General features: G+C 46.0%; 4 protein-coding genes across 8 annotated transcripts; 1 reads left to right on the top strand and 3 right to left on the bottom strand.

Annotated features, from left to right (window-relative positions):
* Positions 1 to 1,854: 1,854 nt before the first annotated feature.
* On the top strand, positions 1,855 to 7,662 carry LOC311148954 (uncharacterized protein). The gene is made up of 9 exons (XM_084186003.1): positions 1,855 to 1,942; positions 2,029 to 2,489; positions 2,665 to 3,027; positions 3,173 to 3,363; positions 3,455 to 3,791; positions 3,948 to 4,572; positions 4,681 to 4,869; positions 5,317 to 5,783; positions 5,886 to 7,662. Exons 3-9 carry the CDS (start codon positions 2,818 to 2,820, stop codon positions 7,107 to 7,109), a joined length of 3,243 nt encoding a protein of 1,080 aa, XP_084042129.1. The 5' UTR covers positions 1,855 to 1,942; positions 2,029 to 2,489; positions 2,665 to 2,817; the 3' UTR covers positions 7,110 to 7,662.
* Positions 7,663 to 7,673: 11 nt separating this feature from the next.
* LOC311148967 (uncharacterized protein) lies at positions 7,674 to 12,328 on the bottom strand. Of its 2 annotated transcripts, XM_084186016.1 has the most exons (8): positions 11,822 to 12,328; positions 11,132 to 11,219; positions 10,585 to 11,045; positions 10,047 to 10,409; positions 9,711 to 9,901; positions 9,283 to 9,619; positions 8,502 to 9,126; positions 7,674 to 8,389 (listed from the first exon to the last, which is right to left on the bottom strand). In XM_084186016.1, exons 4-8 carry the CDS (start codon positions 10,254 to 10,256, stop codon positions 8,172 to 8,174), a joined length of 1,581 nt encoding a protein of 526 aa, XP_084042142.1. In that variant the 5' UTR covers positions 10,257 to 10,409; positions 10,585 to 11,045; positions 11,132 to 11,219; positions 11,822 to 12,328; the 3' UTR covers positions 7,674 to 8,171. The 2 variants fall into 2 exon arrangements, with proteins under 2 accessions (XP_084042142.1, XP_084042143.1); XM_084186017.1 differs by lacking the exon at positions 11,132 to 11,219.
* A 19-nt stretch (positions 12,329 to 12,347) lies between these two features.
* LOC311148972 (uncharacterized protein) lies at positions 12,348 to 15,608 on the bottom strand. 3 transcript variants are annotated; one of them, XM_084186027.1, is made up of 3 exons: positions 15,326 to 15,607; positions 14,263 to 14,729; positions 12,348 to 14,160 (listed from the first exon to the last, which is right to left on the bottom strand). In XM_084186027.1, the coding sequence occupies exon 3, from the start codon at positions 14,110 to 14,112 to the stop codon at positions 13,120 to 13,122; it is 993 nt and encodes a 330-aa protein (XP_084042153.1). In that variant the 5' UTR covers positions 14,113 to 14,160; positions 14,263 to 14,729; positions 15,326 to 15,607; the 3' UTR covers positions 12,348 to 13,119. The 3 variants fall into 3 exon arrangements, with proteins under 3 accessions (XP_084042153.1, XP_084042151.1, XP_084042152.1); XM_084186025.1 differs by having other exon boundaries at positions 12,348 to 15,245; positions 15,326 to 15,608; XM_084186026.1 differs by having other exon boundaries at positions 12,348 to 14,729; positions 15,326 to 15,608.
* A 765-nt stretch (positions 15,609 to 16,373) lies between these two features.
* On the bottom strand, positions 16,374 to 19,247 carry LOC311148965 (uncharacterized protein). Of its 2 annotated transcripts, XM_084186014.1 has the most exons (3): positions 19,061 to 19,247; positions 18,147 to 18,613; positions 16,374 to 18,044 (listed from the first exon to the last, which is right to left on the bottom strand). In XM_084186014.1, the coding sequence occupies exons 1-3, from the start codon at positions 19,068 to 19,070 to the stop codon at positions 17,004 to 17,006; spliced, it is 1,518 nt and encodes a 505-aa protein (XP_084042140.1). In that variant the 5' UTR covers positions 19,071 to 19,247; the 3' UTR covers positions 16,374 to 17,003. The 2 variants fall into 2 exon arrangements, with proteins under 2 accessions (XP_084042140.1, XP_084042139.1); XM_084186013.1 differs by having other exon boundaries at positions 16,374 to 18,613.
* Between the last annotated feature and the right edge of the window lie 6,346 nt (positions 19,248 to 25,593).

Genomic DNA, 25,593 nt, shown 5'->3' with positions numbered 1-25,593 from the left:
TACCCTTGAGCAAGGCACTTAACCCTAATTGCTCCTGTAAATTGCTCTGGATACGAGCGTCTGCTAAATGACTAAAATGTAATGTAAATATTTGCTGATGTGTCTATTCTCCCCAAAATGCCTGTCCATTTCCGTCACATCCATAACACAAGTTCTGTTGTTCTGTTACTTCAAACTGGTATTACTTAGAACTTTTTATTTTTATGTCTATACTTCCCCCATAATTAATAGCATACCATTTTCATTAATTATGCTAAAATGTACAATTGACAAACAGTTGTATTTTACTTCTTTTTCTAACAGTAGAAAACAGCACATGAATCGGATTCAGCATCGACAGACTGTTGATTCTTGAACCCCTAAACAGCAGAGCTGCTACAAACGCTAAAACCAGGAAGAGGCCGAACATTTCCCCAAACCAATCAAGAAATTCGAGCATCAAAAAGACAAACCAGTCTTTTCCCCAATTTATTTTTTACAATGAAATCAGGGGAGAGCGCGAACGCAGTCCCCCACTACCAGAAATTATGCAATCGAGATTTCCACATTTGGGAAATTCGCATTCGCGTCGAGTCTACAGTAGCGCAACGACTGTAGACAGTTACGCGTTCTGTTTGGTCTAGAGTCTACAGTCACTGTAGACTCTAGACCAATCAGAACGCGTAACTGTCTACAGTCGCTTGCGTCACTTGAAAAAAAATCTCATTAGCAGCCTCGCAAAAATCGCATTAGCCCCGTATTTGGACCCGACTTTCGCTCATTACTTTATTCGTATATCATTCATTGTCTTGGGATTTGGTGGAAGTTATCTGAGACCCTTGGAGACCTTAACCAACGTTTTTGTTTTGTGCGAATTGGTCTAGTTTTTCTCTTGATCGAGCCATTTCGGAGACCCACTGTTACGATCTTGCTGAGTTTACTGTCACTGTCAGTTTTGTATGTCAATGAAGATGGCGAGCCCAGTAATCCGCGTAATCAACCCAGATGCCCCTCCATATCGTCAGCAGGCCGTATTGGTGGCGACAAAAGAGGCCCGTTACTATCGGGAGAAAAGGATGCTCTTTCCCAAACCTCCACAGGAGCTGCGGAACCAGGCTACAGCCTTGGCTCATGCAGAGAAGCTCCTTCGAGCGGAGGGTATCCACACTCCTTCGCGTCAGCTGTGCCTGGGAAAGCTGGTGATACCATTTGGCCAGTATGAAAACGCATCTTTTCACTGGCTTGTGGAAAACGATGTGGGCTACTTGAAGTAGTAAGTATATTATATTTAATACCATTGGAGGCAATGCATTTATTATACAATTTTAATGGCATGCTTATAATAAATGGCAGTATACTTGACAAGCACAGATCAGAGGAGACCACTCAACATAGGGAGGGAGAGAGAGTGAACCAGGGAGTGAAAGACTACCTCAATGAATATGCAGAGAGTTTCCCACAAGTCTGCATTCTCCTGGAGGCCAACATCGACAGGTGTATTTACGGTCAGAGAGGGTTTGAGGAAAGCACCTTTCAGGAGATGTGGACTCTCTACAGCAAGTACCCCACCCAAAAGGACAGGCCAGAGCTATTCAGTGAGGAGGAGAAGGAGATAATAAAGAAAGCATACAGTTCTGTGAGGAGGTGGCTGCACACACCAGTGACCCACATCACAAGTGTGCAGATGAAGCGGTTCAGGAAATATATTGTTGACAAGGAGCAAGTAAGTTGTATGTAATGGGAAGAGCAGAATAGCATGGTAAATTATTTTCATATTAGAGATATTTTAATCACTAAATGTTTTTGTTTGCTTTTGATAATTAAAAGCTGGTACATCATAAAATCTATATAGTTACAATAAATTTTGTTGTCCAGCAACCGCAGGCAAGCACCTCCAAGTGTGATCCTTCATCATGGCCAGGGGACGACAGTGAACTGTTAGCTGCAAGCCAGGCTGTTGAAGGTAGGGGAGTTACAGAGTAAACAGACATGAAACCGTAAAAAATTTAAAAATTATACAAAACAACTTTGTTTGGAAAATTCCCACAGACACAATCAAACAGTTCGAGCCCCCTGTCCGGCCCAAGCAGCCCGAGCCCCCTGTCCGGCCCAAGAAGCCCGAGCCCCCTGTCCGGCCCAAGCAGCCCGAGCCCGCTGTCCGGCCCAAGAAGCCCGAGCCCGCTGTCCGGCCCAAGCAGCCCGAGCCCGCTGTCCGGCCCAAGAAGCCCGAGCCCGCTGTCCGGCCCAAGCAGCCCGAGCCGCCTGTCCGGCCCAAGAAGCTTGAACCCGCTGTCCGGCCCAAGAAGCTCGAACCCGCTGTCCGGCCCAAGAAGCTCGAGCCCCCTGTCCGGCCCAAGCAGACCGAGCCCGCTGTCCGGCCCAAACAGCCCGAGCCCCCTGTCCGGCCCAAACAGCCCGAGCCCCCTGGCCAACTCACAGAGTCCCCGTCCACAGCACAGGATCATGAGGGTCAGCCTTTTCCCACGGAATCACCTCTGAGTGACTCCCCTGTAAGTAAAATTCACATTATATGCAAACAATGTCAAGGAGAACAATTTGTTTAACATGTTGTTTTTTTTTTTTTTTTTAATTGGTTGTATGTTTTGACATTCATTTGTACTAACCAAAGTAATGTAAAATAATAAGTAATAACTAAGTGTGTTTTGTATGTGTTGTGTGTTGCAGGTGGAGCTAGAGGGTTGGGTGCGTCTGTGGGAAAACCCCAATGGCATCCCATCTGCAGACATTTCCTGGCTCAAAGACCACAATGAAAGAGGGCTGTTCACACCCGTTCAAATCTATAAGGACAAAAGTGGTCTGTTCAGGAGGCGACGGGTGATGAAATCGGACCGCATGTGGTTTTACCCAGAAGAACCTCCCGGCTACGTCAGGGGTGCCCCGCCAACTCCACAACAGTTTTTTCGGAGTCGTGTTTTTGTGTGGCGTCCTGTTGGAGTGTGGAGGTACTCCCTGAAGTGTCCTCGAGGGGATCAGTGTCTGGGTAGAGGACGGAACGTGCACCTCTACAAGTCTGGCTATCACCACCGGGTATAACTCACTTCACCTTTGTTAGAGTTTTTACATTAGTTTATTACTATGTATGTAAACATGCAAGACAAAAAAAGAGCACAGAAAGCCATATCCTGCTATTGGCCTTTTTTTTAATAAGATTTTCTCCCCATATGTACTTTAGGTACGTCACATCTGTGACGTGTCCACCTGGTACACCATGCTCACTGAGGTCCTGTGCTGTGGACCATGTACAAAAGCGGCCAGAAGCGGAGAAGGTGGCACAATGGGTCGGTGGCTTGCGTGGGATGCCGCTATTTTGTCCCAGCTTAGCGAGGCTCACCAAGCTATGTTCCCTGCCATCCTCACCAGCAAGTGAGTATACTGAACATAATGTGTGCGTTTGACAGACCTGGAAGTGTCACTCAAATCCACCTGAACATATTGATTGTGACTCTACTTATAGGCGTGGCGTGGATAGGACTGTTGTGCGCCTTCTGAGGGACCGGACGGAAGGGAACACCATGGTCAAGGTGTGGCGGCAGATACAGGAGAACCACGTTGAAGAGTACCTTCAGCGTAAGGACCTGTACACCACACTCCTCATGACTGTCGTGAAACCTGGAGGGATCGTTTCTGCACTAAGGCACACTTTCCAGGCTCCACCTCCTCCAAGAGAGCTCCCCTCCGCGCGGCTCCTGCGCCACGCCTTCCTGCTGGCGGAGGCCAACAACGTGCAGGATTACCGGAGCCAGATCCTCTCCACTTTTGGCACTGTGCTGAAAATGGATTCCACCAAGAAAGTATGTAAATCATGCAAAACATCTTGCAGTATTGTTTGGTTTTTTATTAAGTTTTAAATTGAACCCATTTTCACATTGTTGTAAAGTGATTAAGAAAAATCACATATCAATAAAATCTAACAGGTTATCTCATTATGCACACTTGACATGTTTTAGGTGGTGAAGAAGCTGTCTGGGGAGGGTGGAGGCTCAGCTGAGTGGTTCACCAGCATCGGAAACGAGCACTCCCAGATAGTTTCATTTGTGCTGACCTGTGAGGAGTCCACAGAGAAGCTGAAACCGATGTGCCTTGGGGTCATGGAGAGGTTCCGGCTGGCCAATCAACCAGTCCCAAAAATTATATACGTGGACCGTGGGTGTTGCCGTGCGCAGGGCCCAACAGCGCTGGGGATTTTGTTCCAGCCTTGGGTGGACAACGGGATGGTTGTGCGTCTGGACATCTTTCACTGGATCCACCGGTTTGATGCAGCCATACGCACAGAGTCCCACTCGAAGTATGCTGCATTCAAGTCTGCGCTAGCTGGGGGAGTGCTGGCCTATAACCGCTCAGACCTGGAGCTGCTCATCAAGGCCATGAGAGCCAAGGACCCGGCAACGCTGATGACTGTGTCAGATGAGGATATTGTCCGCCTCTACATTACCAGGGAGCACCTCAAACACCACGTGCGAAGGGTCACACTGGGAGCTCAGGAAACATTCCGGCTCATCCATCTGGCCATTGAGGAGCTGAAAGGTCCCGCAGGGCTGGACGAGAGCGGAGTGAGCCTTTTCAAAACACCTGGTATAAAAGACCTCATTCAAAAAAGTTATTACAACATTGATACGGATAGAGTTGCATACAAAGTGAACATAACTCACTGTATGCATGCATGTATGTATGTATTTACAGAGGCCATTGATGAGATGTGGGCAGGCCAGCAGCGACACCTGGAGTGCATCCAGGATCCACCAGACATGAACATGTATAGGGTGGCGCGTACCACAACCATTAACAATGTGGACCTACCCTACTACAAATGTCTGCGTGGAAGCAACAGCCTGGAAGGATTCCACAAAGCTCTGCCGAACATGATTCCAGGTACACAGGTGTATTCTCTATACTTGTAACAAATTAAATATGTGACCCTGTCATTAAGCAATAATGACAGGAGAGGGGGTGCGATTGTACTGAATATATCACAGCTGTGATTTGGATATAGCTTTAATACAACCATTCTACAATTGCCATTTATTAGTTAACAGTAATAAGCCACAACAGATTATGATTTGTTTCTTTTTTTAATCATTTATTTTCCTCCGCCAACACAAAAAGATCTGCAACTGGACTTCGGACTTGACTTTTGCCAAGCAACACAAACAAAACATTTATTAGAACACCTGTAAAGCGGAGTGATACATGTAGTTAAAAGTCCCCGTGCAGTAACGCTCAATATAGGAACTCATGGAATGCCCATTGTCCAATCAAACTAATTAGTTGAAAAAGTGGAACTAACTGTTGTATAATACCTTCAATTTTGATTTTCAGGTCCCCACTGTGCAGCACGGCCCTATCAGGTTTACCTGATCAGTGGCATTGCACGGTGGAACTCTGACAGGAGCGGGGATGCCGTGTTTGGTGGCAAAGGACGGCACCACAGGACCTATTCGGCGCCGCTGATTGATCGCCTCAACGCTCGCTGTCAGCAGCTGTTCGGAGAGACTGTGGAGGAGAATTTCCGGGCCCCTGCTGATGTCTCTTCCAACGAGCTGCTCGGGTTGGAGTACCTGTTCAGCCAGAGCACGGGGGAATCTGGGCCCTTCTCTCTTCAGGACATTGTCAACGATGGACCTGGTCCAGAAGAGGAGGTGCTCCGACCTGGGCAGCCTGATCCAGATGACGCAGACGAGGCGTACCAGAGCGATGTGGAGGCACACGACCGTGCGCTGGATGCCGTCCTGCCCCACATCACACTCACCAGCGACGAAACCGCCACTGTTCACCCTCCGGCCTTTGTGAGTAGCCGTGTGTCTGCTAGAATGAAATACAATGCACCAGTTACTGAAAAAGACAACATATTTGAACTTACCACATTCATATGGCTTTTTCTTTTACAGGAGGATGCCTGCAGTCCAAACCCTCTTCCTGGCTTTCCTAAGTTGGAAATGTTCTGCTCTGTGCTGGTGGAGATTGGCCTGGCAGAAGAAAAGCTGTCACTCACCACCGAGCAGAGAAACCAGGTCCTTAAAGCCTGGAATGCCGTGGAGGAGCATGACAAGCAGCCACAAAAGTTCAACCAGTTGTACAGAACACACTGGGGCAACACCCTCTACTGCCGCACAAAAAGGGACGATCTTGTTGACGCTGCTCTGATACAGAGGGTAAAGATGGCCAAGCGCTACGCACCAGCGCAACAGGACATCAGTGCTCAGCACAACAGGCTGATGTACACGCTGGTGAAACTGTTGTGGTTGCGCTCACCTCAAGGCTCTCGCAACAGTCCTGAGAAGAGAACCCTCTTGAAGGCGTACGAGCGAGTCCAGCACCGGATTTTAGTGGAGGATCCAGTCCTGTGCAAAGCAGGCATTCCTCTACCCAAGATTAACAGCAAGACTGTGCAGGACTTTATCCGTCGCCAAGAGAGGCTCCTCAACTTGCACGCCACAAAACAGCCCTCCACCATCACTAAGACCACCTCCATCTCATCTGCAGACCTTCCACCAGCACCACATCAGCCTGCAGTCCTCCCTCCACCAGACTACCCCCTGATGGAATATGTGCCCACACCCAGCACAGCAGGGACCAAGGTGTTAAAGGGAAGGACAGATATGATGGCACCACTCTCCCGGCCTCAGCCACCGATGCCACATTTGCTACTGCCACCACCAGTGAGAAAACCCAACGCCCCCTCTACCATCACCAGACCTGTGCCCTCCCTCTCTGCATCTACAGCAACCCCAGGAATTGCTGGCCCCTCCACATGGCCCATAATGCCTGCTAGTGAGGCAAATCCAGGGATTGATGGTCCACCTAAATCAGTCCCTCCAACTCTGCCCAAAATGCCTACTACAATTGGCACAGCACACAGTAGTACTTCATTCTGGGCAAGAGCTACGCAATTCAAGCGGAAGCATAAGGAACACTCCTCAGAAGTAGGAGCCAAAGTGTCAAGGGTGCAAAATCTCCCTGTCTGTACACTCTGTGGCCAAACAACCCAGGGACATAAAAAATACAAAAAAAAGAGTTTCTGCCCTACAAATATGATGTCCCCATCAAAAGGTCTGGACAACAAAGTGTACAGCAGCTACGAACACTTCACCTCTGTTGTTGACAAGTTGTAGTAATATAAATATGTTGTAATAAATCTGTAAATATGGGACGGTTGCATTGTACATATGGTAAATAGGCTTTGATTTTATGACATTTTATATTGTCTAACTTATATTGTCTACACTGTAGTGCTGTGTTTTTTATAAGTGTTCCCCAATATACATGCACTTTATTCATTAAAGTGGTCAGTGCTACAGTAACAGTTGTGGAATATCAATTAATGAATTGAACAATGGGGTTATATTTGTATGTATCAAAACATAAAGACACAGATAAAGTAACTGAGGTAAGGAAATGTGCCAATAGCACAATGAAATCAGATCATTTTGCACATATTTTAGTAGAAAAGGTAAAGCCACAAAACAACATTAAATTCCTTGGGAAAAAACTAAATAGGAGGCATGGAAGCAGTTATTGCCATCTATCAGTTCAATCTGTCCTGAAGTTCAATTAATTCTGTTTAACTCACACACTGACAAACACCATATAATTACTTATCCCACGCTCCAAACTTCCAGCCAATCACGATCAGGGGCAATTGCACTACTCTACGGCGCATCCCCCCGGAAGGGGATGCGCCGTAGAGTAGTGCAATTGCCCCTGATCGTGATTGGCTGGAAGTTTGGAGCGTGGGATAAGTAATTATATGGTGTTTGTCAGTGTGTGAGTTAAACAGAATTAATTGAACTTCAGGACAGATTGAACTGATAGATGGCAATAACTGCTTCCATGCCTCCTATTTAGTTTTTTCCCAAGGAATTTAATGTTGTTTTGTGGCTTTACCTTTTCTACTAAAATATGTGCAAAATGATCTGATTTCATTGTGCTATTGGCACATTTCCTTACCTCAGTTACTTTATCTGTGTCTTTATGTTTTGATACATACAAATATAACCCCATTGTTCAATTCATTAATTGATATTACTATTACTATATTACTGTTAACTAATAAATGGCAATTGTAGAATGGTTGTATTAAAGCTATATCCAAATCACAGCTGTGATATATTCAGTACAATCGCACCCCCTCTCCTGTCATTATTGCTTAATGACAGGGTCACATATTTAATTTGTTACAAGTATAGAGAATACACCTGTGTACCTGGAATCATGTTCGGCAGAGCTTTGTGGAATCCTTCCAGGCTGTTGCTTCCACGCAGACATTTGTAGTAGGGTAGGTCCACATTGTTAATGGTTGTGGTACGCGCCACCCTATACATGTTCATGTCTGGTGGATCCTGGATGCACTCCAGGTGTCGCTGCTGGCCTGCCCACATCTCATCAATGGCCTCTGTAAATACATACATACATACATGCATGCATACAGTGAGTTATGTTCACTTTGTATGCAACTCTATCCGTATCAATGTTGTAATAACTTTTTTGAATGAGGTCTTTTATACCAGGTGTTTTGAAAAGGCTCACTCCGCTCTCGTCCAGCCCTGCGGGACCTTTCAGCTCCTCAATGGCCAGATGGATGAGCCGGAATGTTTCCTGAGCTCCCAGTGTGACCCTTCGCACGTGGTGTTTGAGGTGCTCCCTGGTAATGTAGAGGCGGACAATATCCTCATCTGACACAGTCATCAGCGTTGCCGGGTCCTTGGCTCTCATGGCCTTGATGAGCAGCTCCAGGTCTGAGCGGTTATAGGCCAGCACTCCCCCAGCTAGCGCAGACTTGAATGCAGCATACTTCGAGTGGGACTCTGTGCGTATGGCTGCATCAAACCGGTGGATCCAGTGAAAGATGTCCAGACGCACAACCATCCCGTTGTCCACCCAAGGCTGGAACAAAATCCCCAGCGCTGTTGGGCCCTGCGCACGGCAACACCCACGGTCCACGTATATAATTTTTGGGACTGGTTGATTGGCCAGCCGGAACCTCTCCATGACCCCAAGGCACATCGGTTTCAGCTTCTCTGTGGACTCCTCACAGGTCAGCACAAATGAAACTATCTGGGAGTGCTCGTTTCCGATGCTGGTGAACCACTCAGCTGAGCCTCCACCCTCCCCAGACAGCTTCTTCACCACCTAAAACATGTCAAGTGTGCATAATGAGATAACCTGTTAGATTTTATTGATATGTGATTTTTCTTAATCACTTTACAACAATGTGAAAATGGGTTCAATTTAAAACTTAATAAAAAACCAAACAATACTGCAAGATGTTTTGCATGATTTACATACTTTCTTGGTGGAATCCATTTTCAGCACAGTGCCAAAAGTGGAGAGGATCTGGCTCCGGTAATCCTGCACGTTGTTGGCCTCCGCCAGCAGGAAGGCGTGGCGCAGGAGCCGCGCGGAGGGGAGCTCTCTTGGAGGAGGTGGAGCCTGGAAAGTGTGCCTTAGTGCAGAAACGATCCCTCCAGGTTTCACGACAGTCATGAGGAGTGTGGTGTACAGGTCCTTACGCTGAAGGTACTCTTCAACGTGGTTCTCCTGTATCTGCCGCCACACCTTGACCATGGTGTTCCCTTCCGTCCGGTCCCTCAGAAGGCGCACAACAGTCCTATCCACGCCACGCCTATAAGTAGAGTCACAATCAATATGTTCAGGTGGATTTGAGTGACACTTCCAGGTCTGTCAAACGCACACATTATGTTCAGTATACTCACTTGCTGGTGAGGATGGCAGGGAACATAGCTTGGTGAGCCTCGCTAAGCTGGGACAAAATAGCGGCATCCCACGCAAGCCACCGACCCATTGTGCCACCTTCTCCGCTTCTGGCCGCTTTTGTACATGGTCCACAGCACAGGACCTCAGTGAGCATGGTGTACCAGGTGGACACGTCACAGATGTGACGTACCTAAAGTACATATGGGGAGAAAATCTTATTAAAAAAAAGGCCAATAGCAGGATATGGCTTTCTGTGCTCTTTTTTTGTCTTGCATGTTTACATACATAGTAATAAACTAATGTAAAAACTCTAACAAAGGTGAAGTGAGTTATACCCGGTGGTGATAGCCAGACTTGTAGAGGTGCACGTTCCGTCCTCTACCCAGACACTGATCCCCTCGAGGACACTTCAGGGAGTACCTCCACACTCCAACAGGACGCCACACAAAAACACGACTCCGAAAAAACTGTTGTGGAGTTGGCGGGGCACCCCTGACGTAGCCGGGAGGTTCTTCTGGGTAAAACCACATGCGGTCCGATTTCATCACCCGTCGCCTCCTGAACAGACCACTTTTGTCCTTATAGATTTGAACGGGTGTGAACAGCCCTCTTTCATTGTGGTCTTTGAGCCAGGAAATGTCTGCAGATGGGATGCCATTGGGGTTTTCCCACAGACGCACCCAACCCTCTAGCTCCACCTGCAACACACAACACATACAAAACACACTTAGTTATTACTTATTATTTTACATTACTTTGGTTAGTACAAATGAATGTCAAAACATACAACCAATTAAAAAAAAAAAAAAAAAAAACATGTTAAACAAATTGTTCTCCTTGACATTGTTTGCATATAATGTGAATTTTACTTACAGGGGAGTCACTCAGAGGTGATTCCGTGGGAAAAGGCTGACCCTCATGATCCTGTGCTGTGGACGGGGACTCTGTGAGTTGGCCAGGGGGCTCGGGCTGTTTGGGCCGGACAGGGGGCTCGGGCTGTTTGGGCCGGACAGCGGGCTCGGTCTGCTTGGGCCGGACAGGGGGCTCGAGCTTCTTGGGCCGGACAGCGGGTTCGAGCTTCTTGGGCCGGACAGCGGGTTCAAGCTTCTTGGGCCGGACAGGCGGCTCGGGCTGCTTGGGCCGGACAGCGGGCTCGGGCTTCTTGGGCCGGACAGCGGGCTCGGGCTGCTTGGGCCGGACAGCGGGCTCGGGCTTCTTGGGCCGGACAGCGGGCTCGGGCTGCTTGGGCCGGACAGGGGGCTCGGGCTTCTTGGGCCGGACAGGGGGCTCGGGCTGCTTGGGCCGGACAGGGGGCTCGAACTGTTTGATTGTGTCTGTGGGAATTTTCCAAACAAAGTTGTTTTGTATAATTTTTAAATTTTTTACGGTTTCATGTCTGTTTACTCTGTAACTCCCCTACCTTCAACAGCCTGGCTTGCAGCTAACAGTTCACTGTCGTCCCCTGGCCATGATGAAGGATCACACTTGGAGGTGCTTGCCTGCGGTTGCTGGACAACAAAATTTATTGTAACTATATAGATTTTATGATGTACCAGCTTTTAATTATCAAAAGCAAACAAAAACATTTAGTGATTAAAATATCTCTAATATGAAAATAATTTACCATGCTATTCTGCTCTTCCCATTACATACAACTTACTTGCTCCTTGTCAACAATATATTTCCTGAACCGCTTCATCTGCACACTTGTGATGTGGGTCACTGGTGTGTGCAGCCACCTCCTCACAGAACTGTATGCTTTCTTTATTATCTCCTTCTCCTCCTCACTGAATAGCTCTGGCCTGTCCTTTTGGGTGGGGTACTTGCTGTAGAGAGTCCACATCTCCTGAAAGGTGCTTTCCTCAAACCCTCTCTGACCGTAAATACACCTGTCGATGTTGGCCTCCAGGAGAATGCAGACTTGTGGGAAACTCTCTGCATATTCATTGAGGTAGTCTTTCACTCCCTGGTTCACTCTCTCTCCCTCCCTATGTTGAGTGGTCTCCTCTGATCTGTGCTTGTCAAGTATACTGCCATTTATTATAAGCATGCCATTAAAATTGTATAATAAATGCATTGCCTCCAATGGTATTAAATATAATATACTTACTACTTCAAGTAGCCCACATCGTTTTCCACAAGCCAGTGAAAAGATGCGTTTTCATACTGGCCAAATGGTATCACCAGCTTTCCCAGGCACAGCTGACGCGAAGGAGTGTGGATACCCTCCGCTCGAAGGAGCTTCTCTGCATGAGCCAAGGCTGTAGCCTGGTTCCGCAGCTCCTGTGGAGGTTTGGGAAAGAGCATCCTTTTCTCCCGATAGTAACGGGCCTCTTTTGTCGCCACCAATACGGCCTGCTGACGATATGGAGGGGCATCTGGGTTGATTACGCGGATTACTGGGCTCGCCATCTTCATTGACATACAAAACTGACAGTGACAGTAAACTCAGCAAGATCGTAACAGTGGGTCTCCGAAATGGCTCGATCAAGAGAAAAACTAGACCAATTCGCACAAAACAAAAACGTTGGTTAAGGTCTCCAAGGGTCTCAGATAACTTCCACCAAATCCCAAGACAATGAATGATATACGAATAAAGTAATGAGCGAAAGTCGGGTCCAAATACGCGAGGGGATGCGCCGTAGAGTAGTGCAATTGCCCCCGATCGTGATTGGCTGGAAGTTTGGAGCTTGCAATTGCCCCTGATCGTGATTGGCTGGAAGTTTGGAGCGTGGGATAAGTAATTATATGGTGTTTGTCAGTGTGTGAGTTAAACAGAATTAATTGAACTTCAGGACAGATTGAACTGATAGATGGCAATAACTGCTTCCATGCCTCCTATTTAGTTTTTTCCCAAGGAATTTAATGTTGTTTTGTGGCTTTACCTTTTCTACTAAAATATGTGCAAAATGATCTGATTTCATTGTGCTATTGGCACATTTCCTTACCTCAGTTACTTTATCTGTGTCTTTATGTTTTGATACATACAAATATAACCCCATTGTTCAATTCATTAATTGATATTCCACAACTGTTACTGTAGCACTGACCACTTTAATGAATAAAGTGCATGTATATTGGGGAACACTTATAAAAAACACAGCACTACAGTGTAGACAATATAAGTTAGACAATATAAAATGTCATAAAATCAAAGCCTATTTACCATATGTACAATGCAACCGTCCCATATTTACAGATTTATTACAACATATTTATATTACTACAACTTGTCAACAACAGAGGTGAAGTGTTCGTAGCTGCTGTACACTTTGTTGTCCAGACCTTTTGATGGGGACATCATATTTGTAGGGCAGAAACTCTTTTTTTTGTATTTTTTATGTCCCTGGGTTGTTTGGCCACAGAGTGTACAGACAGGGAGATTTTGCACCCTTGACACTTTGGCTCCTACTTCTGAGGAGTGTTCCTTATGCTTCCGCTTGAATTGCGTAGCTCTTGCCCAGAATGAAGTACTACTGTGTGCGCTGTGCCAATTGTAGTAGGCATTTTGGGCAGAGTTGGAGGGACTGATTTAGGTGGACCATCAATCCCTGGATTTGCCTCACTAGCAGGCATTATGGGCCATGTGGAGGGGCCAGCAATTCCTGGGGTTGCTGTAGATGCAGAGAGGGAGGGCACAGGTCTGGTGATGGTAGAGGGGGCGTTGGGTTTTCTCACTGGTGGTGGCAGTAGCAAATGTGGCATCGGTGGCTGAGGCCGGGAGAGTGGTGCCATCATATCTGTCCTTCCCTTTAACACCTTGGTCCCTGCTGTGCTGGGTGTGGGCACATATTCCATCAGGGGGTAGTCTGGTGGAGGGAGGACTGCAGGCTGATGTGGTGCTGGTGGAAGGTCTGCAGATGAGATGGAGGTGGTCTTAGTGATGGTGGAGGGCTGTTTTGTGGCGTGCAAGTTGAGGAGCCTCTCTTGGCGACGGATAAAGTCCTGCACAGTCTTGCTGTTAATCTTGGGTAGAGGAATGCCTGCTTTGCACAGGACTGGATCCTCCACTAAAATCCGGTGCTGGACTCGCTCGTACGCCTTCAAGAGGGTTCTCTTCTCAGGACTGTTGCGAGAGCCTTGAGGTGAGCGCAACCACAACAGTTTCACCAGCGTGTACATCAGCCTGTTGTGCTGAGCACTGATGTCCTGTTGCGCTGGTGCGTAGCGCTTGGCCATCTTTACCCTCTGTATCAGAGCAGCGTCAACAAGATCGTCCCTTTTTGTGCGGCAGTAGAGGGTGTTGCCCCAGTGTGTTCTGTACAACTGGTTGAACTTTTGTGGCTGCTTGTCATGCTCCTCCACGGCATTCCAGGCTTTAAGGACCTGGTTTCTCTGCTCGGTGGTGAGTGACAGCTTTTCTTCTGCCAGGCCAATCTCCACCAGCACAGAGCAGAACATTTCCAACTTAGGAAAGCCAGGAAGAGGGTTTGGACTGCAGGCATCCTCCTGTAAAAGAAAAAGCCATATGAATGTGGTAAGTTCAAATATGTTGTCTTTTTCAGTAACTGGTGCATTGTATTTCATTCTAGCAGACACACGGCTACTCACAAAGGCCGGAGGGTGAACAGTGGCGGTTTCGTCGCTGGTGAGTGTGATGTGGGGCAGGACGGCATCCAGCGCACGGTCGTGTGCCTCCACATCGCTCTGGTACGCCTCGTCTGCGTCATCTGGATCAGGCTGCCCAGGTCGGAGCACCTCCTCTTCTGGACCAGGTCCATCGTTGACAATGTCCTGAAGAGAGAAGGGCCCAGATTCCCCCGTGCTCTGGCTGAACAGGTACTCCAACCCGAGCAGCTCGTTGGAAGAGACATCAGCAGGGGCCCGGAAATTCTCCTCCACAGTCTCTCCGAACAGCTGCTGACAGCGAGCGTTGAGGCGATCAATCAGCGGCGCCGAATAGGTCCTGTGGTGCCGTCCTTTGCCACCAAACACGGCATCCCCGCTCCTGTCAGAGTTCCACCGTGCAATGCCACTGATCAGGTAAACCTGATAGGGCCGTGCTGCACAGTGGGGACCTGAAAATCAAAATTGAAGGTATTATACAACAGTTAGTTCCACTTTTTCAACTAATTAGTTTGATTGGACAATGGGCATTCCATGAGTTCCTATATTGAGCGTTACTGCACGGGGACTTTTAACTACATGTATCACTCCGCTTTACAGGTGTTCTAATAAATGTTTTGTTTGTGTTGCTTGGCAAAAGTCAAGTCCGAAGTCCAGTTGCAGATCTTTTTGTGTTGGCGGAGGAAAATAAATGATTAAAAAAAGAAACAAATCATAATCTGTTGTGGCTTATTACTGTTAACTAATAAATGGCAATTGTAGAATGGTTGTATTAAAGCTATATCCAAATCACAGCTGTGATATATTCAGTACAATCGCACCCCCTCTCCTGTCAATATTGCACATATTTAATTTGTTACAAGTATAGAGAATACACCTGTGTACCTGGAATCATGTTCACTCCCTGGTTCACTCTCTCTCCCTCCCTATGTTGAGTGGTCTCCTCTGATCTGTGCTTGTCAAGTATACTGCCATTTATTATAAGCATGCCATTAAAATTGTATAATAAATGCATTGCCTCCAATGGTATTAAATATAATATACTTACTACTTCAAGTAGCCCACATCGTTTTCCACAAGCCAGTGAAAAGATGCGTTTTCATCAAGAGAAAAACTAGACCAATTCGCACAAAACAAAAACGTTGGTTAAGGTCTCCAAGGGTCTCAGATAACTTCCACCAAATCCCAAGACAATGAATGATATACGAATAAAGTAATGAGCGAAAGTCGGGTCCAAATACGGGGCTAATGCGATTTTTGCGAGGCTGCTAATGAGATTTTTTTTCAAGTGACGCAAGCGACTGTAGACAGTTACGCGTTCTGATTGGTCTAGAGTCTACAGTGACTGTAGACTCTAGACCAAACAGAACGCGTAACTGTCTACAGTCGTTGCGCTACTGTAGACTCGACGCGAATGCGAATTTCCCAAATGTGGAAATCTCGATTGCATAATTTCTGGTAGTGGGGGACTGCGTTCGCGCTCTCCCCTGATTTCATTGTAAAAAATAAATTGGGGAAAAGACTGGTTTGTCTTTTTGATGCTCGAATTTCTTGATTGGTTTGGGGAAATGTTCGGCCTCTTCCTGGTTTTAGCGTTTGTAGCAGCTCTGCTGTTTAGGGGTTCAAGAATCAACAGTCTGTCGATGCTGAATCCGATTCATGTGCTGTTTTCTACTGTTAGAAAAAGAAGTAAAATACAACTGTTTGTCAATTGTACATTTTAGCATAATTAATGAAAATGGTATGCTATTAATTATGGGGGAAGTATAGACATAAAAATAAAAAGTTCTAAGTAATACCAGTTTGAAGTAACAGAACAACAGAACTTGTGTTATGGATGTGACGGAAATGGACAGGCATTTTGGGGAGAATAGACACATCAGCAAATATTTACATTACATTTTAGTCATTTAGCAGACGCTCGTATCCAGAGCAATTTACAGGAGCAATTAGGGTTAAGTGCCTTGCTCAAGGGTACATCAACAGATTTGACATGCGCCGTAGAGTAGTGCAATTGCCCCCGATCGTGATTGGCTGGAAGTTTGGAGCGTGGGATAAGTAATTATATGGTGTTTGTCAGTGTGTGAGTGAAACAGAATTAATTGAACTTCAGGACAGATTGAACTGATAGATGGCAATAACTGCTTCCATGCCTCCTATTTAGTTTTTTCCCAAGGAATTTAATGTTGTTTTGTGGCTTTACCTTTTCTACTAAAATATGTGCAAAATGATCTGATTTCATTGTGCTATTGGCACATTTCCTTACCTCAGTTACTTTATCTGTGTCTTTATGTTTTGATACATACAAATATAACCCCATTGTTCAATTCATTAATTGATATTCCACAACTGTTACTGTAGCACTGACCACTTTAATGAATAAAGTGCATGTATATTGGGGAACACTTATAAAAAACACAGCACTACAGTGTAGACAATATAAGTTAGACAATATAAAATGTCATAAAATCAAAGCCTATTTACCATATGTACAATGCAACCGTCCCATATTTACAGATTTATTACAACATATTTATATTACTACAACTTGTCAACAACAGAGGTGAAGTGTTCGTAGCTGCTGTACACTTTGTTGTCCAGACCTTTTGATGGGGACATCATATTTGTAGGGCAGAAACTCTTTTTTTTGTATTTTTTATGTCCCTGGGTTGTTTGGCCACAGAGTGTACAGACAGGGAGATTTTGCACCCTTGACACTTTGGCTCCTACTTCTGAGGAGTGTTCCTTATGCTTCCGCTTGAATTGCGTAGCTCTTGCCCAGAATGAAGTACTACTGTGTGCGCTGTGCCAATTGTAGTAGGCATTTTGGGCAGAGTTGGAGGGACTGATTTAGGTGGACCATCAATCCCTGGATTTGCCTCACTAGCAGGCATTATGGGCCATGTGGAGGGGCCAGCAATTCCTGGGGTTGCTGTAGATGCAGAGAGGGAGGGCACAGGTCTGGTGATGGTAGAGGGGGCGTTGGGTTTTCTCACTGGTGGTGGCAGTAGCAAATGTGGCATCGGTGGCTGAGGCCGGGAGAGTGGTGCCATCATATCTGTCCTTCCCTTTAACACCTTGGTCCCTGCTGTGCTGGGTGTGGGCACATATTCCATCAGGGGGTAGTCTGGTGGAGGGAGGACTGCAGGCTGATGTGGTGCTGGTGGAAGGTCTGCAGATGAGATGGAGGTGGTCTTAGTGATGGTGGAGGGCTGTTTTGTGGCGTGCAAGTTGAGGAGCCTCTCTTGGCGACGGATAAAGTCCTGCACAGTCTTGCTGTTAATCTTGGGTAGAGGAATGCCTGCTTTGCACAGGACTGGATCCTCCACTAAAATCCGGTGCTGGACTCGCTCGTACGCCTTCAAGAGGGTTCTCTTCTCAGGACTGTTGCGAGAGCCTTGAGGTGAGCGCAACCACAACAGTTTCACCAGCGTGTACATCAGCCTGTTGTGCTGAGCACTGATGTCCTGTTGCGCTGGTGCGTAGCGCTTGGCCATCTTTACCCTCTGTATCAGAGCAGCGTCAACAAGATCGTCCCTTTTTGTGCGGCAGTAGAGGGTGTTGCCCCAGTGTGTTCTGTACAACTGGTTGAACTTTTGTGGCTGCTTGTCATGCTCCTCCACGGCATTCCAGGCTTTAAGGACCTGGTTTCTCTGCTCGGTGGTGAGTGACAGCTTTTCTTCTGCCAGGCCAATCTCCACCAGCACAGAGCAGAACATTTCCAACTTAGGAAAGCCAGGAAGAGGGTTTGGACTGCAGGCATCCTCCTGTAAAAGAAAAAGCCATATGAATGTGGTAAGTTCAAATATGTTGTCTTTTTCAGTAACTGGTGCATTGTATTTCATTCTAGCAGACACACGGCTACTCACAAAGGCCGGAGGGTGAACAGTGGCGGTTTCGTCGCTGGTGAGTGTGATGTGGGGCAGGACGGCATCCAGCGCACGGTCGTGTGCCTCCACATCGCTCTGGTACGCCTCGTCTGCGTCATCTGGATCAGGCTGCCCAGGTCGGAGCACCTCCTCTTCTGGACCAGGTCCATCGTTGACAATGTCCTGAAGAGAGAAGGGCCCAGATTCCCCCGTGCTCTGGCTGAACAGGTACTCCAACCCGAGCAGCTCGTTGGAAGAGACATCAGCAGGGGCCCGGAAATTCTCCTCCACAGTCTCTCCGAACAGCTGCTGACAGCGAGCGTTGAGGCGATCAATCAGCGGCGCCGAATAGGTCCTGTGGTGCCGTCCTTTGCCACCAAACACGGCATCCCCGCTCCTGTCAGAGTTCCACCGTGCAATGCCACTGATCAGGTAAACCTGATAGGGCCGTGCTGCACAGTGGGGACCTGAAAATCAAAATTGAAGGTATTATACAACAGTTAGTTCCACTTTTTCAACTAATTAGTTTGATTGGACAATGGGCATTCCATGAGTTCCTATATTGAGCGTTACTGCACGGGGACTTTTAACTACATGTATCACTCCGCTTTACAGGTGTTCTAATAAATGTTTTGTTTGTGTTGCTTGGCAAAAGTCAAGTCCGAAGTCCAGTTGCAGATCTTTTTGTGTTGGCGGAGGAAAATAAATGATTAAAAAAAGAAACAAATCATAATCTGTTGTGGCTTATTACTGTTAACTAATAAATGGCAATTGTAGAATGGTTGTATTAAAGCTATATCCAAATCACAGCTGTGATATATTCAGTACAATCGCACCCCCTCTCCTGTCATTATTGCTTAATGACAGGGTCACATATTTAATTTGTTACAAGTATAGAGAATACACCTGTGTACCTGGAATCATGTTCGGCAGAGCCGAAGAGAAAAACTAGACCAATTCGCACAAAACAAAAACGTTGGTTAAGGTCTCCAAGGGTCTCAGATAACTTCCACCAAATCCCAAGACAATGAATGATATACGAATAAAGTAATGAGCGAAAGTCGGGTCCAAATACGGGGCTAATGCGATTTTTGCGAGGCTGCTAATGAGATTGTTTTTCAAGTGACGCAAGCGACTGTAGACAGTTACGCGTTCTGATTGGTCTAGAGTCTACAGTGACTATAGACTCTAGACCAAACAGAACGCGTAACTGTCTACAGTCGTCTACAGTCGTCTACAGTCGTTGCGCTACTGTAGACTCGACGTCTGCGAATTTCCCAAATGTGGAAATCTCGATTGCATAATTTCTGGTAGTGGGGGACTGCGTTCGCGCTCTCCCCTGATTTCATTGTAGAAAGTAAATCAAGGATAGAACTAGCACATCTTTCGAACACTGTTATTCTAGATTGGTGTACAGAAATGGTCAGACTCTCCCTGGTTTTAGCGTTTGTAGCAGCTCTGCTGTTTAGGGGTTCAAGAATCAACAGAGTCTGTCGATGCTGAATCCGATTCATGTGCTGTTTTCTAATGTAAGAAAAAGAAGTAAAATACAACTGTTTGTCAATTCTACATTTTAGCATAATTCATGAAAATGGTATGCTATTAATTATGGGGGAAGTGTAGACATAAAAATAAAAAGTTCTAAGTAATACCAGTTTGAAGTAACAGAACAACAGAACTTGTGTTATGGATGTGACGGAAATGGACAGGCATTTTGGGGAGAATAGACACATCAGCAAATATTTACATTACATTTTAGTCATTTAGCAGACGCTCGTATCCAGAGCGACTTACAGGAGCAATTAGGGTTAAGTGCCTTGCTCAAGGGCACATCGACATATTTTTCACCTAGTCCGCTCGGGGATTAGAACCAGCGATCTTTCGGTTACTAGCAAAACACTCTTAACCACTAAGCTACCTGCCGCCACAAACATCTTTGAATGTCAAAGTCTTAGGGTAAAATATTAATAGTCACTAAAATAAAGGCTTGGCAACACACAAAAACAACAATGATGAAAATATAGAAATTGTCATATAAACTTTAGAGAGGAAAATGTACCATTATGGATGTGACATTCTGCATTATGGATGTGCTCTGTGAAAAAAATGACTGTTTATATATTAAAGATTTCTTCACCAAACTTCATCGTAATACTTTTGTTGTCATCTGAAAATGCAGTGTACCTCAAAGAACCAAGAAATCACCGGTCATTTGAATAGTTATTGCATAGGCTATCAAAGTGCACTCGTGGGTCCCGTCTTAACCAACCATTAATGTACAAATGTACTAAAAAAATGCATCTACAATTCTTTATTTGAAAAACACTATTTTCATTGCGAATTAGAGTGCTGCATACCTCAACAATTATATAAATATTTGCACTTTCATAATAACGCTAAAGGAAAATTATGGATGTGACGTTCTGCGTTATGGATGTGACGTTCTGCGTCATGGATGTGACGTTCTGCGTTATGGATGTGACGTTCTGCATTATGGATGTGACATTCTGCGTTATGGATGTGACGTTCTGCGTTATGGATGTGACATTCTGCGTCATGGATGTGACGTTCTGCGTTATGGATGTGATGTTCTGCGTTATGGATGTGATGTTCTGCATTATGGATGTGACAGGGTCCCAAAAGACAGACAGCAAATGATGACACTGCACTCCTTTTCAAATTTACGTTTTAGTAATTTCATTCTAGATCATTAATGACTGATGTTTTATTTAAAATATTTAAAATGTTATTATCAATCACCTACTGAGTAACAGAATAAACATACAAAAACTTAAATTCAATTCATGCTTTGTATTAATCTCACACCTTTTAATCTGCAGCACAGGCTCGATGCACGCGCATAATTTTTGTGACGTTGTCGGCCAACCCGTCTATACCACCGCGGAGTTTACTGTCTTTGATACCACTCTGGCTAAGCTAACAGGTTGCTAGATAGCTAGCAGTAACTGGCTTGCACACCCGCATTTTGAGTAGAAAAAAGTGGGGGTTGACTATCCAAATCATTCTCTAATGTTGTAAATGCCAGAATTAGTAATAAAGCTTTGAAGCAGTTTACCTTAGCTAGAAGTCTTCTCAACTTTATCAGCTGTGCTGTGGGGGACACTCTATTTAAGCCACTTCGATAAGAAGTTATTTTCACTAACCCTAACCCCTTTCCTAACCTTAACCTCAGTCTCCTAACCTGCTACGAAGAAGTTGCTTCGGTATTCGAAGTGGCATGAAAAGAGTGTTTCCCGTGCTGAGGCGTGCTAATATCAACAAAACACTCGTTTTGTGTCCCCTCTTTCGTCTAAAAGTGAGAACTGACTTTTCAGCGGACAGAAGGTGGGTGACGCTGACCAATCGGGAGTCTATCATGATACGGAAGGGGGAGCGGTAATGGTCAGTGCTATCCGGTATCCTTGGGAAAGCCCTACCCTAACCCCTACCCTAAACCCTAACCTTAACCCCTACTATTACCCTAATCTTAACCATAACTCTTACCTTAACCATTTTAAATGTAAACTTCATTGGGGGTAGGGACATCCCAAGGATCTCGGATAGCACAGACCGAGCTGTAATTAACCTTCCTAAGGAGGGTTTTGTCTAGAAGAGAAACCGCTTTTGTCGAAATTGACTTTTCGTAGCAGGTTTAGGCAGTGGTGTAGTGCTATTTTTGGGGGATAAATTAGTAAACGACGTCATTTCCTCAATTTATTTTTTATCTTTATTTAACTAGGCAAGTCAGTTAAGAACAAATTCTTATTTTCAATGACGGCCTACCCCGGACGACGCTGGGCCAATTATGCGCCGCCCTATGGGACTCCCAATCACGGCTGGATTGTGATACAGCCTGGAATCAAACCAGGGGGTCTGTAGTGACGCCTCTAGCGTTGAGATGCAGTGCCTTAGACCGCTGTGCCACTCGGGAGCCTCAATCAAGGTTTGTCCTGACTGATGTAGCCCCATTTAATCATCATTATAGAATATGAATATACATAAAGTACTTTGTATACCAGGGTTGGCTGGCCTTCTCTAGTCACTCGTAGGCTCAGTCACTGGTATACTTTTATTTACAAAGCCATTTTGGGTTTACTACCTTTTTATTTGGGCATTTTTATTGTTCAGAAATGTGGTGGGTACTCTCTTCGTTCACTGGACTTTATCCTGCTAACTGTTCCAAATGTCCGAACTGAATTTGGTAAAAGGTATTTTATGTACTCTGCGCCATCGTCTTGGAACACCTTACAAAATAATTTTAAACTGGAAGAACTTGTCCCGATTGGTGTTTTTAAATCTCTGATGAAGGATTTTGAGGCTGATTCACTGACCTGTCAATGTTTTTAATTTGCTGTTTTTGATATTGTTATACTCCTGTGAATTCATGAATGGTTTTTACTAGATTACTTGTAGTTTTTCATGTTGTCTGTCTGTAATTTTTTGTAATGACTTGGTGCTGCCTATCTTGGCCAGGACGCTCTTGAAAAAGAGATTTTAAATCTCAATGAGCCCTTCCTGGTTAAATAAAGGTTAAATAAATAATAAAAAAAATACATTAAGGCACCTACACAAAAACTTCATTACACATTCATAACACATTCATAACACATCCGTAAGCACTACAAAAGTATTACATGTCTGTTTCCCAGGGTCAGGTGGGCTATCTGGAACACCAACTGAATGAGGAGAGGAGCAGATCTCCTGATGGACAGAGGACCAAGGGAAACAACAGGCCAGTGCACACTCACTCACTCACTCACACTCACTCACTCACTCACTCACTCACTCACTCACTCACTCACTCACTCACTCACTCACTCACTCACACTCACTCACTCACTCACTCACTCACTCACTCACTCACTCACTCACACTCACTCACTCACTCATTCACTCACTCACTCACTCACACTCACTCACTCACTCACTCACCCTCCTCCACCAATGGCAGACAGCCAAGCATATAATGTAAACTGGATTCATAGAATCATGCTGGATGACTCTGACTTTACATTAAAACACATTTAGGTCTGAATGCTCACATTTCCTGCTCTGCCTTCAGTTGCTGACTAAGGAAGTTCAGATTGTGAGATTGTGAGATTTTTTATTAATCCAGAGATTTTTTTTGGATCCAGTTTTGTTCTCAAGTTTATCGAGTTTGTGTACAGTATGTTTGTGAAATGCTGACACAGCTATAAATGCATTGTGTGTGTGTGTGTGTGTGTGTGTGTGTGTGTGGGTGCATGCGTGACGTGTTTGTGTGTTGGTAAAGCATGCCATGGGAGCAGATCGGTTCAACTCTGTTTTGGTTTCTCTGAAAATACAAAAAGAATATCTAACTATTTACTGGTGCCACTTCCCCTCTCAACCAGGGCTGTCTCTGACTGGCAGTAGAGGTTACAGTCTTTGGATCCTGTCTGACTGGAGATTAAAATAAATACATCATTTCCTTTGGTTTGGTGACTTAACCATTACTGACAGCACCACCCTTTGGTTTGGTCAATTAACCATTACTGACAGCACCACTGTTTGAAGATGGACGTTGATTTTTACATGATGTCCTCTTCTGGGGAGGGAGATTCTGACAACATCACTGTTTAATAACTGTTTAATAACTGTCCATCAATGGACTGTGAGTGGCCGTTTCTCATGTGAAAGGTGTATTCTGCAGTGTGTAATGGATGTCTAAATGGTTTTCTCTGCTGACAGATGGAGCAGATAAGAGTTGAGCTGTTGCAGGAGAGGGCAGTCAGACAGGACCTGGAGTGTGACAGGATCACTCTGGAGAGAGAGAGACAGGTACTGGACTTTCTCAATTTCTCCTCCTCTCCCATCTCTCTTCACATGTAGTCCTCTCCATTGGTGGTTGAACTTACTGTATATGTCACCCCTTGAATCATTGGTGGTTAAACCTGCTGTATATGGTACCCCCTAAATCATTGTTGGTTAAACCTGCTGTTTATGGTACCCCCTGAATCATTGGTGATTGAATCTGCTGGATATGGTACCCCCTGAATCATTGGTGGTTAAACCTGCTGTATATGGTACCCCCTGAATCATTGGTGGTTGAACCTGCTGTGTATGTTACCCCCTGAATCATTGGTGGTTGAATCTGCTGTATATGGTACCCCCTGAATCATTGGTGGTTAAACCTGCTATATATGGTACCCCCTGAATCATCCTCCATGCTTCCTGTCTCTTTTATATGTGCTCCCCCTTTGTTGTTCTCCTCCAGAATAAGGATCTGAAGAGCAGGGTGCCTCATCTAGAGGGCTCCCAGAGGTCCAACCAGGATGGTGTGGTCTCCAGACTGGAGGGAAGGATCCAGGAGCTGGAGGGGAGGCTGGAGGGAGAGGAGAGTTGAAGGGGAGAGGTGGGGAGAGGTGAGGTGGAGGGGAGAGGAGGGGTGAGGTGAGGTGGAGGGGAGCTGGAGGGGAGAGGTGAGGTGGATGGAAGCTGGAGGGGAGAGCTGGAGGGGAGGCTGGAGGGGTGAGGTGTAGGGGAGGCTAGATGGGAGAGGTGAGCTGGAGGGAAGAGGGGAGGTGAGCTAGAGGGGAGGCTGGAGGGAGAGGTGAGGTGAGGTGGAGAGGTAAGGGGAAGAGGCTGCAAGGATAGAAGAGGGGAGGCTGGAGGGAGAAGAGAGGTGAGGTGAAGATGCTGCGAGTGGAGCTGGAGGGAAGAGGCTGCAAGGAGAGGAGAGGTGAGGGGTAGGCTGGAGGGAGAGGGGAGGCTGGAGGGAGAGGAGGGGGGAGGCTGGAGGGAGAGGAGAGGGGAGCTGGAGGGGAGCTGGAGGAGAGGCTGCAAGGAGAGGTGAGGTGTGAAAGTATTTGGTAGCAGTTGGTAGCAATTGGTAACAGTTTGTAGCGTGCTCGACCCTGGACTATTATGTTGCCAGTTAGATTCTTCCCTTGGTTTATAATGCTGTGGTTAAAATCCATCACCGTCACTACAGCAATGAGAAGGCATCTACGGTACAAGGGTTTAATGTTTAGATGGTGTTGAGGGCTATGATCCTGAGTGTCTGACAGGGTTTAATCTTTTTCTTCTCAGAGACAACATCAACCTGCAACAAGCCAACAGGAAACTAGAGAGAAAGGTGAAGCAGATGATGATGAGCACATATCAATGCAGAACCAGGAAGACCAGGTGAAGTGGAACACTTACGGTCGGTCAAAATAGTTACTTTAGCACTTTATTTGAACTGTACGTCATAAGTACTCCTGAGTGGCGCAGTGGTCTAAGGCACTGCATCGCAGTGCTAACTGTGCCACTAGAGATCCTGGTTCGAATCCAGGCTCTGTCGCAGCCGGCCGCTACCGGGAGGCTCATGGGCCGTGCACAATTGGCCCAGCGTCGTCCAAGGTAGGGGAGGGAATGGCCGGCAGGGATGTAGCTCAGTTGATAGAGCATGGTGTTTGCAACGCCAGGGTTGTGGGTTCGATTCCCA

This window comes from Coregonus lavaretus, assembly GCF_964263955.1.
Source record: "Coregonus lavaretus genome assembly, chromosome: 21".
Lineage (NCBI taxonomy): Eukaryota > Metazoa > Chordata > Actinopteri > Salmoniformes > Salmonidae > Coregonus > Coregonus lavaretus.
This window is presented reverse-complemented; position numbering and strand designations above follow the sequence as displayed.

What these genes read in the sequence shown, in the direction of transcription:
- LOC311148954 (XM_084186003.1), top strand. Translation starts at nt 2,818, where the DNA reads ATGAAATCGGACCGCATGTGGTTTTACCCAGAAGAACCTCCCGGCTAC. An exon ending in GAGCCTTTTCAAAACACCTG is followed by an intron (nt 4,573 to 4,680) that starts GTATAAAAGACC and finishes ATGTATTTACAG; the next exon opens with AGGCCATTGATGAGATGTGG. An exon ending in TCTGCCGAACATGATTCCAG is followed by an intron (nt 4,870 to 5,316) that starts GTACACAGGTGT and finishes TTTGATTTTCAG; the next exon opens with GTCCCCACTGTGCAGCACGG.
- LOC311148967 (XM_084186016.1), bottom strand. Translation starts at nt 10,256, where the DNA reads ATGAAATCGGACCGCATGTGGTTTTACCCAGAAGAACCTCCCGGCTAC. An exon ending in AGTCTGGCTATCACCACCGG is followed by an intron (nt 9,902 to 10,046) that starts GTATAACTCACT and finishes TATGTACTTTAG; the next exon opens with GTACGTCACATCTGTGACGT. An exon ending in CCTGCCATCCTCACCAGCAA is followed by an intron (nt 9,620 to 9,710) that starts GTGAGTATACTG and finishes CTCTACTTATAG; the next exon opens with GCGTGGCGTGGATAGGACTG.
- LOC311148972 (XM_084186025.1), bottom strand. Translation starts at nt 14,238, where the DNA reads ATGAAATACAATGCACCAGTTACTGAAAAAGACAACATATTTGAACTT.